Raw genomic sequence first — 13,440 nt, 5'->3', positions numbered from 1 at the left:
CTTCCTTCTCTGCAAGGTTCTTCACAAGAGAAGTTTGCATGAGATTTTGAAAGTAGAAGTGAAGTAGTAGCCAATTTTGTGCTCTGAAGGTCAGTGTAGGGTTTAAGCAGTTATGCAGTTCACACATCATCAATTATCTACTGGCTCATTTTGTTGGTTTGGTACAGGCTACATCTCCCACTGGATATCCTCCTTCATTCTCTCCAAATTCTGGGCCATGTGCATGTACAGGAAATTTTCCTGTATGCTAAGGAAAACCAGCTTTTAGAGTAGGAGTGAGAAAGACCCCCACACAGTTCTCTTTTGTCCTCACAGGTTGCACTTGGTCCTTTGTGTCTCCCACATCCAGTCTATCCCCCCTTTCCAACTGCGGGCCTTGCTGACTTCAGGCCCAGCACTGGATGCAGGAGCAACAGATTTACGTAGACTGCTTAACTGGCTCCCAGGATTGTAAAAGACCCAATCCCCATAATCAATCCCTTATTCTATATCACTCCTAGGGGTCTGCATCCCTAATCAAATCCTAACTGATATAATTCCCATTTCCCTAAAGGTCCCAGAATGAACACTGGAAAAATAGAATGAAGGAAATGATTAATTGCATAAGGCCGCTGAGGGAATGAGAGAATATCTCAGAGAATTCAAGGACAAGATATAGTTCTTTTAATGAAATGAGTAAAGATTGATGCTGTGGAAACTACAATGGCTAGTGTCAATGGAAAGGAGTCTGAGACACACTTCCATAGTTCTGCACAGATCCAAAATCAATGAGCAGGAGGCAATTTGGGAAGGCAGGGTTTATTTGACAATTACCTTTGTTCTTTACTGTTGGTGATTTCTTTTAGAAGCCCCTTAGTACAATGCCTGGCACAGTGTGCATGCACTCAACAAAGTTTTTTAGAATGAATTGAAATTAGACTATCCTTGGGAATATTGTGAGACTCACTTTTGCTGAAATACCGTTAGTTAAGCCAAAGAGAAATATTATTGCTCTGTCTTTGAGAGAGAAAATGGATACTTAAAGAGATAGTACAATATTGTCTCTTTTCATGAGGAAATATGGACTAGATGATAAAATCCCTGAGTTTTGGAACAGGTAATGAGTTTAGTGTAGCCCTCTCATTTTCCAAATGAGTCAAAAGAAGTTAGTTAACTTGACAAAGTCAGTGGCAAATTTGTGTCAAAATCATGTTCATAGAAATCTCAGTCTGTTGCTCTATTTACTGAACAACCTCAATCTCTTTCCTGCAAAAATAGTTGGGTGAATTTATTTATTGTTGATTGAAAAGTTAAACCCAAATACTGATAAGATCAATTTCAACTTGGTGAGAGATCTCTGAGGGCCCAGGCCTTACTTCATACAGTATTTTCCTCAACAACTTGGATAAAGACCTACAAGAAATACTTATATGAAATTATTAGGTGACTTAAACTGTACTATACTGACCTAGAGAGTTAGAATTCCAAATACTAAGTAATAAGCTCTAACGTTGGGCTAAAAGATAAAAATTTACAGGAGTAATTGGAAAGTCCAGTATATACATTAAAATATATAATAAGTATAGTAAGGGAAAAACTTGGTTTGGTAGCAGTTCGAGAAGAAAAGGACTGCCATTTCATAGAAGTCAATGAATGATGCAAACAAACTTTTAAAAAATGTTTATACAGTCTTCGATTGTAAGAAGATGGAGGAAGCAAGATTGGTTGAGGATGTAGATATGGGTACAATTTAGAGAAAGGCCTGAGACACAGCTTTAAGCTATGAGATCTAAATCTTTTCCTAGAAATCAAGAGAAGCTAGTGTATAGCTTGTGGGTATCCCTATGAAACCTTGCTTGATTCTGATTCTTCCACCCCCTCATCATATACCTGCAGTGCTCGTTTCATGTGTATAAAGTGCCTGTAGACCACCTCTCCCCTCTGATCACCTTAATTCTATCTTTCATTCAAGCCTAGCTCCAGTCCTACCCATTTCTCAACCCCATTCATGATGAACTTTACCTTGCTCTGAACTTCCTTAGCGTTTATTTATCCCAAATCCTATACTATATTTTAGATTGTTACTTTTATTTAATGATGATTGTGATGGTGATACGGGTGGCAATAGGGACAAGTGGCATTGGCAATATATAAGAATTAGCTGAGGGACTTCTCTGGAGTTCCAGTGGTTAAGATTCCACCCTCCCAGTGCAGGGGGCCCAGGTTCGATCCCTGGTCAGGGAACTAGATCCCGCATATCTCAACTAAGAGCCCACATGCTGCAACTAAAAAAAAAGATCCCGCACACTGCAGTGAAGATCCTGCACACCGCAACTGAGACCCAGCACAGCCTAAATAAATAAATAAATAAATAAATAAATAAAGAGAATTAGATGAGAATAAGAAAACCTGTGACTCGTTTCTAAGAAGAGACTTAACTAATTGTAAAAGTTAAAGAATGAAGTAATTTAGGGGCTTCACTGGTGGCTCAGTGGTTAAGAATCTGCCTGCCAATGCAGGGGACACGGGTTCAAGATCCCACATGCTGCGGAGCAACTAAGCCCGTGCGCCACAACTACTGGCCTGTGCTCTGGAGTCCAAGTGCCACGACTACTGAAGCCCGCGCACTCTGCGACAAGAGGAGTCACTGCAGTGAGAGGCTTGCACACCGCAATGAAGCATAGCCCCTGCTCGCCACAACTAGAGAAAGTCTGTGCTCAGCACTGAAGACCCAATGCAGCCAAAAATAAACACATAAAATAAATAAATTTATTTTTTAAAAAAAGAATGAAGTAATTTGGAAAAACCACTATTCTATTGTTGCTTTGAAATTTGGCTTTTTAAAGAAATTGTAAAATTATGTTAAAGAGGGGCAACATATAAAGAAACTGAGTCCCTGCATGTTAAGTAAGTTTGCCTAGGGTCACTAAACGAAAGATCAATTTGATGCTCCAGAGTACTGGGCCTTACACTATGTCTATCAGATAAGGTTCTTGGGAGTTTATGTTGTAAGAAACAGAAACCAACTGTAGCTGGTAAAAGCAGAAATGGAATTTATTTGGTCAACACATCTACTTAATGTATATTTCTTGAGTGCTCACTATGTGCTAGGTACTTTTTTTTAGGCCCTTGGGGATATAGCAGAAAACAAAGTCCCTATTTTCAAGGAATTTACATTGTAGTAGGGAAGATAAACAATAAACTAATCCATAAATATGTTTCACATGCTAAAGAAGAAAAATAAAGAGGAATGATTCAGATGTGAGAAAAAAAATAGAGGGGATCTGGCAGAGGAAAGGAGTGCTATCTTAAATAGGGTGGTCAAGGTGGCCTATCTGATAAAATAACATTTAAGTAGAGACCTGACTGAGTGAGGCAGCAAGTCACATTGGCATCTTGGGGAAGAGTGCTCCATGCAGAGGGTATGGCAAGGCTAAGGTCTGGGATCAGGAGTGTGCTCAGCAGTTTGAAGTAAAGCAGGGCGGCTTGTGTGGCCAAAGCAGAGCAAGTGAGGAAGAGAAGGGAGATAAGATTAGAAAGGTAGCAAGCAAGGGTCCAATCATGGAGACCTCAGTAAGTATTTTGACATTTATTTTGAGCAAGATCAGAAATGTGGGATGGTTTTGATCATAGGAGTAACAGGGTCTGGCTTAAGATTTTAAAAGATCACCATCTACTATATGGAGACAGGACGGTATGGGAACAAAGGCGAAAGCAGGAAGGCCAGTTAAGAGGCTGTTGCAGGAACCCATGAGGGATAATGGTGGCTCAGGCCAGGAGGTACTGGTGGAGGAGAGAGGCCACTTTCAGAATTTCCTGATGGATTGGATATAGGGTTACAAAGAAGACTCAAACACATCTCCAAAATTTGGGCCTGGGAAGCCAGAAGAAGGAATTGGATAGTTCATAGGATTTCCTGGATACTCAAGCTCTGAAAAGGGGCATATAAATAAAGAGGAGGGAGGGAGCCACAACCCCAGCCAGACTCATACCATGGAGCCAGTCTGATGAAGCCTTTCTTGCTGCCAGCACTGGACATTGCATGCCATCCCTGGCATGGAAACTAGATATTCTAGCTTTTGCTAGAATAAATTCTGTTTCTCTGCTTCTTTCTCTGCATTACTCTTTCCTGAGTCAAAACCCCAGGTGCTCATATCCAACTGACCAAGCTCAGATCCTATGCCTACCCCACAGCTGCAACAGCTGCTGGGAAAGTAAGTATCTGGTCCTTCTACTTCTAAAGTGGGACACCAGGGCTTCCCTGGTGGCGCAGTGGTTGAGAGTCCGCCTGCCAATGCAGGGGACACGGGTTCGTGCCCGGGTCTGGGAAGATCCCACATGCCACGGAGCGGCTGGGCCCGTGAGCCATGGCTGCTGAGCCTGCGTGTCCAGAGCCTGTGCTCTGCGACGGGAGAGGCCACAACAGTGCGAGGCCCACGTACCGGAAAAAAAAATAATAATAAAGTGGGACACTGGCCCTGCTTTTTACTTAAGTTCAAATGGCAGAGAATTCCTCCATTACAGGAAGGGGGCTCAGACGATAGGCAGCCACAAACACAAGGAACACACAGCATGTTGTGTCGGAGCAGTCGCTGAGGCAGGAAGCTACTATAACTCATTTAAGACCTAGGTGTTGTGTTTTTTTTTTTTTTTTTCGGTACGCGGGCCTCTCACTGCTGTGGCCTCTCCCGCCGCGGAGCACTGGCTCTGGACGCGCAGGCTCAGCAGCCATGGCTCACGGGCCCAGCCGCTCCGCGGCACGTGGGATCCTCCCGGACCGGGGCACGAACCCGTGTCCCCTGCATCGGCAGGCGGACTCTCAACTACTGAGCCACCAGGGAAGCCCCCTAAGAGCTAGGTGTTTTAAAGGAATTTTTAAAAACCAATCTGAGAGAATTTCATTCATAACTGTGAGAGCACTTCAAACTCTTCAACAGGAAGGTGAACGGTTGTGTTATCACCTGATGGCATGAAGTATCAGTAACAGACTTCCTTCTGCTTTGCCCACTTCTCTCACCGCAGCCCCGCGAAGCTGGGGTTCCTACAGAAGCTTGACTTGCTTTCAAGGCACCCAGGGCCCTATCTATGTATTATTTAGCCTTCTTAATCATTGCAGCATCAGGGGAAAGTGAGGCCTAGCAACCTTCTGATGATTGCTGAGGGAATCAAATGTACTTGGAAGCAAAGGGCTGTACCAAAGTCAGGCATTACTGAGCAGTACTTTAAAAAGTTTCTGACCTGCTTTCAGAGCCTCCACAAAATCGCACAGACTTCTCCATGGAGTCGTTGTGAAGGGCTTGCAAAGCAAAGGTTGGAAACTACCAGGCAATGCGAAGAGCGCCAGATGGGGCCGGAGACACCACCGTGCTGCCGAGCTTAATCCACTACATCTCCACAAGCTGCGATCTCTGTAAAGCTTAGTTTCCTCTTCTGTAAAATGGAAAGAAATCGCCATTTCACAGTGTTATCCTAAGGCTCACATGAGAGAATATATGTAAAGCCTATCTGAAGTGTGAATAAAGTGACCTGTGAAGTTAGAATAACTTACTTCTCACAGGCACAGGGAACCAACAGTTTTAAACCTAGAGCACTTAGGTCCTATACCTGTGTTGCCTGGGACATTTCTGTTGTCCTGGAAGATATGGAGGCCCAGAGGTTCTTGGCACCTTGCCTCAAAAATGTTACTATGACGTTGATGACAGAACCCAGCTTGCAGCTTTTCCTGCCCCCATAATTCTATTTTTTAAAAAAATTATATTATATTTGGCTGCGTTGGGTCTTCATTGCTGTGTGCGGGTTTTCTCTAGTTGCAGTGAGCAGGGGCTACTCTTCGTTGCGGTGCACAGGCTTCTCATTGTGGGGGCTTATCTTGTTGCACAGCACAGGCTCTAGGCACACGGGCTTCAGTAGTTGTGGCTCACAGGCTCTAGAGCACAGGCTCAGTAGTTGGGACGCACGGGCTTAGTTGCTCTGCAGCATGTGGAATCTTCCTGGACCAGGGCTCGAACTCATGTCCTCTGCACTGGCAGGCAGATTCTTAACCACTGCACCACCAAGGACGTCCCCCTGATGATTTTAAACAGGGCGGATGTCGTCTGATCTCTGGGTTGCCTTACTGCCTTGATGTGTTATGTGGGTGTGAACTGATAGCTCCCAAGTGGGGGTGTTCATTTATGCATCCCATTGTTGTGGGGAGCCCCTCCCAACTCCACTCAGGAATGGCTTGCTTGTTCTTTCTGCATCTGGCTGATCCAGGTGTTGCTTTCCATTTCCCCCATTTGGTCCTAAATCTTCCTCCTCAGAGACTTTTCCCCAGAGGCCTGGGTAAAAGCTGACTGGCTAGAAAATTCCCACTAGTCTTGGTCTCGCCTGGCATAAGAGCCATTCTGTGGTTTGTGACTGAGTCGCCTGGGGAGACATCCTCTGGTTGGCCGCCTTTGTTTAGGATGCACAAACTTAAGGCCCACAAATTGCTCTGTAGGTTCTTCCAAACTTCTCTTCTGTGAGTTGGGTGGGGACATTTCCCCAGGTTTCCATGGTACTTCCTGTCTTTGGGAAATGATCTCCCAGGTCTGACCACAACCGGAAGGATGAAACTTTACAGGGCATCCAAGCCCTGTTGGGAGAACTGGGGCAAAGTAAGAGTTAACGGAGGCAGGCCTTGGGCATCTCCTGCTCACCATGAGGAAAGGAGAGGAGCGTGTGCTGTGCCTGTATAACGCAGCAGGTAAGGTTACAGTGTCTATATTCTGGCATTGAATGTGAAAAATATTTTACAATTAAAATGTATAATAAATATAAGTACATGTGAACTGGCTTATTTATGAATCATTTGTTTGGAACTCTTGTAGTTCTGAACATGTGAAATGGGGAAAAGAGATGAAAGCAAACCTTTTGCCTTATTGCATTTTAAAAACGTATACCCAGAAAACCTTTTGGAAGAGAACGGGTTACTTTCAGTCCCTAAACTTTATGGTGACTCATGGGATCCCCTTCTCTTGCCTTATATGCAGGAAGGCATTTGCTAGAGGGGAAGTTGTGAATATTTTTCACTAGACTTTGTTTTCGCATCTACGTAGACTTTGTTTTCCCATCTACGTTATGTGTTCATTACTTTAAAGATCATGTGCTGCTAGGTTCCACTATATAAGATCAGAGCCAGTTCCTGCATTCTGTGGCATTAAAATTTGAGATAGGTATACTTATGAAGTTCCAACCTGCAATAACAGAGAACCCAAACCAAAATAATAGTGAAATAGGAGTAAGATGTTTTCATGAATAAGATTTTAGAGTTGAGAATGAAGAAAAGCTTGACAAAAAAAGTTGAGAGTTCAGTGTCCAGGGGAAGTGTTCAGCTAGGGGGTGTCCTAAAGGAGAGAGAATTACAGGATCTATTTGAATAAAATTAATTCTTTATACTCTCTAGCCTATAGCTTGTTGGGAAAGGGACTCTTGATGGGGAGAAGTCAAGGCCTTTTAGGGCCCTGGTGGGGTGAGTAAAGACGGTTAATTAAACAGTTTTCTTCCACTCTGGCAAATCACAGCAGCACCGGATTTGTGGGGTACTAGTGGGCTCGCAAGGTGCTGACTTTCTGGAGGTGTTGCTGCTATGTGCCTCAGACATGGGATCACGTCACTTTGAATTAATTTTCACATCACCAATCTGCAGCTGGGAGGACCTTGCAGATCTGGGAAACACGATACCATCAAGGGGGGTTTCTGCAGAACACTGAGCCCTGCAGTCAAGCAGGAGAGAGGAAGGCAAGCAGAGGGGACTGCCACAGGAAGGACTCCCACATGGGCAGGTGGGGGCTTGTGTTCTTATATCCATCAGAACCTACATCTTTGTGTAGAGCAGGGAGCACAAGTTTGATACGAGTTACTCAGACTGCAAAACATGCTGGACCTCAATTATCCTGAATCAAGATATTACAAGGTGGCCAACCCTAAACTTTGCTCATAACAAGGGGAAAAGCTTTGGGGATCTGAGCCAGCTCTGGAGCTGGTACATAGGATCTTCTTCTGGACACTCCCCTTGATTTTACAATCCTTTGAACAATTCTTATTTATGAGTCTTATGTAAAAACAAGACTAAACAAAAATTATTTACCAAACACCAACAATATGCACAATATTATGCTAGACCTTGTAGGGGGCTGCAAAAAAATTATGAAATCTGCATTTTTATAAATATTCATACATTCCCAAGTGTTTTCAGATCCTTGCAAGATTTTATCATTATAACTTCTGTTTATCTTTTCCAGGGAGCTTTCTCGTACTAACTTTATCTTGTTATATTTATTTCAATATTTATATGTATTAATTTTTGAAGTTGCATGCATTTGTGCTTGTCTCTCTATCTTTGATATATGTTTAGGTGTGTGCATCTTAATATTAGACTGCTTAGACCAGGCACCTTCATTTACCAGTTGCACTAAAAGTTTCCTGAGGATTAGAACTCTGTTTTATCCAAAAGATTGAGAGTCACTATAGAGGCAAAACTTAAAAAAAAAAATTATTCACTTTAAAAATTTTACCTATAATAAAATTCACTATTTTTGTGAGTACAGTTCTGTGAGTTTTGACAAATGTATGCAGTTATGTAAACACTACTGCAATCAAGATATAGAACAATTTTGTTCCCCCCTCCTCATAAATCCCTTTTGTAGTCAATCTCCCCCACCTTACCCCAACCTTAGCCCCTGGCAACCACTTATCTGTTTTCTGTCCCTATAAGTTTGTTTTTTTCAGATGTAATATAAGTGGAATCACACATATGTAGCCTTTTGCAGGTGACTTCTTTCAGTTACCATGATACCTTTGAGATCCATCCATGTTGTTGCATGTGTCAGTAATCTGTTCCCTTTTATTGTTGAGTAGTGTTTCATTCTATAAATGTATCATAGTTTCATTATCCTTTCACCAGTTGAAGGACATTTGGGTTGTTTCCAGTTTTTTTGTGACAATGAATAAAGCCTCCATGAACATTTATGTACAAGTTTTTGCATGAACATAAGTTTTCATTTCTCCGGGTTAACTATAAGGAGTGGGACTGAAGAGTCATATGGTAACTGTATGTTTAACTTGAAAAGTAGCTGTGAACCTAAAACTGCTCTAAAATATAAAGTCTTAAATAAGTAAAAACAAAAAAAGTAAAGAAAAAAGCTGTCAAACTGTTTCCCAAAGTGGCTGTTCCATTTTCTATTCCCACCAGCATGTGTGAAGGTTCCAGTTGCTATATATATTTGTCAGCACTTGGTACTGTTAGATTTTTAATTTTAGCCATTCTAATAGATGTGTAGTAGTTTCTTATTGTGGTTTTAATTTACTCCTAATAACTAATGTTGTTGATCTTCTTTTCTTGTGCTTGTTTACCATCTATATATCTTCCCTGGTGAAGTATTTCTTCAAATCTTTTGCCCTTTTCCTTAATTGGCTTGTTTGTTTTATTACTGAGTTTTGAGAGTTGTTTATATATTATGGATACAAGTCCTTTGTCAGATGTGTGTTTTTTTAGACAAATAAAACTTCAAGGTGGCTTAAATGACAAATTGGTTCATGTAATTAATAGTAAGAGCCAGAGGTATAATGCTCAGGCTTCAGGATCAGTGAAATTCAGTTTCTCATTATCTTCCCATATCTCCACTCTGCATCCTACTGTGCTAGCTTTATCTTTGGCATAGCTTTTCTGGTGGTTACAAAATTGCTGCAATAGTTCCAGGTCTCATGTCCCTAAACCACACTGTCCTGAAAGAGGGAGGGCTAGCTTCAAGTAGAGCTTAAGAATGAGAGATCTTCTTTTATAATAACCCCACAAACCTCCCCAGTGTCTCCTTGGCCTGAAGTGGGTCAGATGCTTATCATAAGGCAATCTCCATGGTCAGATTAATGTCATGAGCTGACTGGGTTAAGCAATGAGGAGGGGACACTTATGCTTTGAGGTCGCCCAACATCTTTTGATCATCCTTCCCTTGTGGGGGTTTTCTGCCATTATGAGTCCTACCTCCTCAAAGGAGAAGCCAGTCCCTCACTGTCTCAGTGTCCCTTGCAGCTATGGCACAGGCATGAATACAGGCACTAATCAGTGCCTGTATGCTTCTGTGAGAGATTTTGATTAAGAAGAGAGCAGGATGAGAAAGCAAGGGACATGCAGGATCAATTTTCTTACCAGGGTGGCAGCAGAGGTCCAATTGTTAATTTGTTAAGTTAGATTGGGCCCTAACTAAGTCAATCCACGTAAAACTAAGTCAATCCATGTTAAACTAAGTCAATATGGCCCTTGACTCACATCACCACAAAACTATGACCTCTATAGTTTTTTCTGTTTCTACACCATTTGTTTGAAACTCCTAGATGTGTGAGGATTAGGATGCTCTTATTTCTGAGAGACCTAAGGAAGCTGGAGGGAGCCTGTGGGGCCAGGGACTTCCAAAGCTCTTCATTTTAAGTACCTTGCATAGGAGGTAAGGTTTTGCATAGGAAAGTTCTAAGCAAAATGGGGAAGGTGGCGGAACACTGGGTAGATGTTACCTCATTAATTTTAGATAAACCAGTGTGGCTGGAGGGTAGAGAATGGAGGGAGGAACAGTATATGGTTAAACTAGAGAGGTAAGCAGGGCCCAGGGCATATTAGGTTTTATGAGGCATGGACCTCATCCAACTTTGTGACTTGAGCACCTGAGTGTGAGTAGTGATGTTATTTACTGTGATGGGGAACCCTGGAGGCAGAAGTTTGAAAGGAGAGGTGAAAGTGAGTTTGAGGTGACTTTGTGATATCCTGTCAGTTAGGTAATTGGATCTATGGACCTAGGAGCTCAGAAGATACAGTCATAAGCAAGTTGTTAACATGGGAATTCCCTGGCTTTCTTTATATATGCCTTACGAGAGTATATAATGAGTTTAAAAGGCAGGCCTCTTGATTGCAAGAGACAGAAATCCGATTTAACTACCTTGGAGAAAGCCAGGAATTTATTAGAAGAATATTGGTATAATTTCTTTTTTTTTTTTCTTTTTTTTTTTTTTTGAGATACGCGGGCCTCTCACTGTTGTGGCCTCTCCCGTTGCGGAGCACAGGCTCCGGACGCGCAGGCTCAGTGGCCATGGTTCACTGGCCTAGCTGCTCCGCGGCATGTGGGATCTTCCCGTTCCGGGGCACAAACCCGTGTCCCCTGCACTGGCAGGCGGACTCTCAACCACTGCGCCACCAGGGAAGCCCTGGTATAATTTCTTGATCAAGGAATTACTGATGAACCAAACTACAAGAAGGGGAGAAATGCATCTAGGGTCATGGAACAACTGAAAAGGCAGACGTCTATAGCTTTTATCCTTTCTTCTCTTTTCCTCATGTTCTCTTAATGCCTACTGGTGTCCTCCATATGGAAGTAATGAGAAAAATTGTAAAGAAACACAAATGCCAGGTGATCCTATGCTACACGGCTTTAAATGCAGGTAAATGAAGAGACTGTCTCTCTTAACAGACACAGTTTGAAAATCGTGGGCAGAAATTACTAGCCTGGCCTGGGTCACACCTCCCCCCGGACCAGCTTACTCTGGAGGAGGTAATAGTGTGATGGTCATGTATGCACATGGCAGAATAAAAATTAAACATCTTGTATCATGATATTGGTCTGGCTACTGTGATAAAGATCCAAAATAACAATGGGTTAAATGAAACAGGAATTAATTTCTCTCATGTAAATACCAGGATATAAATACAGTATTGAAAATATATTTTAATAGGACTGCTATGGATTGAATCAGTTCAGAATTTGTGGGACTGAATACAATTTTGGAGCCCTCTTTAAGGAATATAACAAATTTTATAGTGCAAAATTATGTACAAAAGTAGATATTTCTTAAGTATGAGAAAAGAAATCATAACCCATTACTGGAGCTTTGGAGTTTCAGGTCCCTTTCTTCTGAGATCTCTTTAGCCAATTTGCCAGACCTGCTTCATAATTGCAATGTTCCCCTCTCCATTTAGAGCACTTCACAACTCCCAGCAGCTGCCAGCACTCACAGGGGCTCAGGCAAGTGAAGCTTCAAGCTTCAGCTTCATTGGCTTCAAGGTACATCTACCTCAGTGCTGAGGTAAAGTTCTATTCCCTTGTTAAGAAGAAAAGAATAGATATCCCACTAACAGTCTCTCAGTACTAGTTCATTATGCATAACCCCAAAGGGCATTATTAGGATTTATGGTTAAGGGTTTCAGAAGAACTATGTCAGCTTAATATTGAGAGAAACTAATGCAGTCAATAGATATAATGGGCTGCACTAAAATGTGTGGAATTCTTTGTCCCTGGAGGGAATTGGGCTGCTAAGCATTCATGAGGGTGTCCAAGGAGAATTTAAGCAACAGATTGGTTGGGCTTATTTAGACTAAACAAACTTTAAGGTAGTATAGTGAACCACAAAGGGCATGGACTTCAAAGTAAAAAAGATCAAGGTTTGAGTCCCCATCATACCTCTAGCTAGTAAGATGACAATGGGCAAGTGGTTTAACTTCTTTGAACTTTGATTTCCTTGTCTATAAAATGGGGATAACAAAACCTATTCTTCTGGTTTTCTATAGGGATTAAATGTGAATGAATTTTAAATATGCAGATAGATGCATAATAATAGATTTCAATATAAATTATTTTCCTCTCTCCTGCTCCTTTCCAGTACCAAGATTATATGATTCTATGTGGGATCTGAGCTTTGTCTTGAAATATAAATAGGATTAAGATGAGCACAGACAGGGCTTCCCTGGTGGCGCAGTGGTTGAGAGTCCACCTGCCGATGCAGGGGACACGGGTTCGTGCCCCGGTCCGGGAAAATCTCACATGCCGCAGAGCGGCTGGGCCCATGAGCCATGGCTGCTGAGCCTGAGGGTCCAGAGCCTGTGCTCAGCAAGGGGAGAGGCCACAACAGTGAGAGGCCCGCGTACCGCAAAAAAAAAAAAAAGATGAGCACAGAGGGAGATAAACATTGTAAACGAGGGACCTTGACAAGGTGATGTGTTGACTCCTGGTTTTTGTCTGTCCAACATTCCTTCCCCTTTTTAAGGTACGGCTCCTCTTCCAACCCATAGTACAAGTAATTTGGAGACAATTTATAAATCACAAAACCATCCTTTTATCACCCAATTTCTCCATTCTTACAGTCATAATTACTCATACGTTGAATGGCAGAAGAAAATCTTCAAGTAATTTCTTTTAAGAAGGGCAAGTAAGTATTCTATTTATTGAGCCCTTGCATATCTGAAAATATTTTTTGTTGTCTTCACCCAGGAAAGTTCATTTGTTTGGATATAAAATACTGTTTTTCAAATCTGTTTAATGTCTGGCTTAATAGAAGATAGCTCATATGTTTCTGCATTCAGTCTGTTGTGATATGTTGTTGTGGTTGGAACATATGAAGAAAATCTAGCCTCACACCAATATGAAAATATGGAAAATGGAGAAGTATTTTAATAATCTT

General features: G+C 42.0%; 1 protein-coding gene across 14 annotated transcripts in view; it reads left to right on the top strand.

Moving 5' to 3' along the window:
• SNRPE (small nuclear ribonucleoprotein polypeptide E) overlaps positions 1–13,440 on the top strand; it is a 167,171-nt gene that overhangs the window by 76,346 nt on the left and 77,385 nt on the right. For 8 of the 14 annotated variants that reach the window (XR_010840592.1, XR_010840591.1, XR_010840594.1 and 5 more), the window contains one exon: positions 6,550–6,700. The exons of 5 other annotated variants lie outside the window; for them this stretch is intronic. Coding sequence is in view for 5 of the 9 variants with exons in the window: in XM_067033471.1 (XP_066889572.1) it covers positions 6,550–6,698 (149 nt within the window). In the remaining 4 variants the exon portion in view is untranslated. Of the gene's footprint in view, positions 1–6,549; positions 6,707–13,440 lie in introns of those variants that run through there. One more of the 14 variants, XR_010840593.1, reaches the window with a different exon arrangement.

This window comes from Kogia breviceps, chromosome 1 (assembly GCF_026419965.1).
Source record: "Kogia breviceps isolate mKogBre1 chromosome 1, mKogBre1 haplotype 1, whole genome shotgun sequence".
Classification (NCBI taxonomy): domain Eukaryota; kingdom Metazoa; phylum Chordata; class Mammalia; order Artiodactyla; family Physeteridae; genus Kogia; species Kogia breviceps.
The sequence above is the reverse complement of the archived record's forward strand: the minus strand, read 5'-3'. Positions and strand labels throughout refer to the sequence as shown.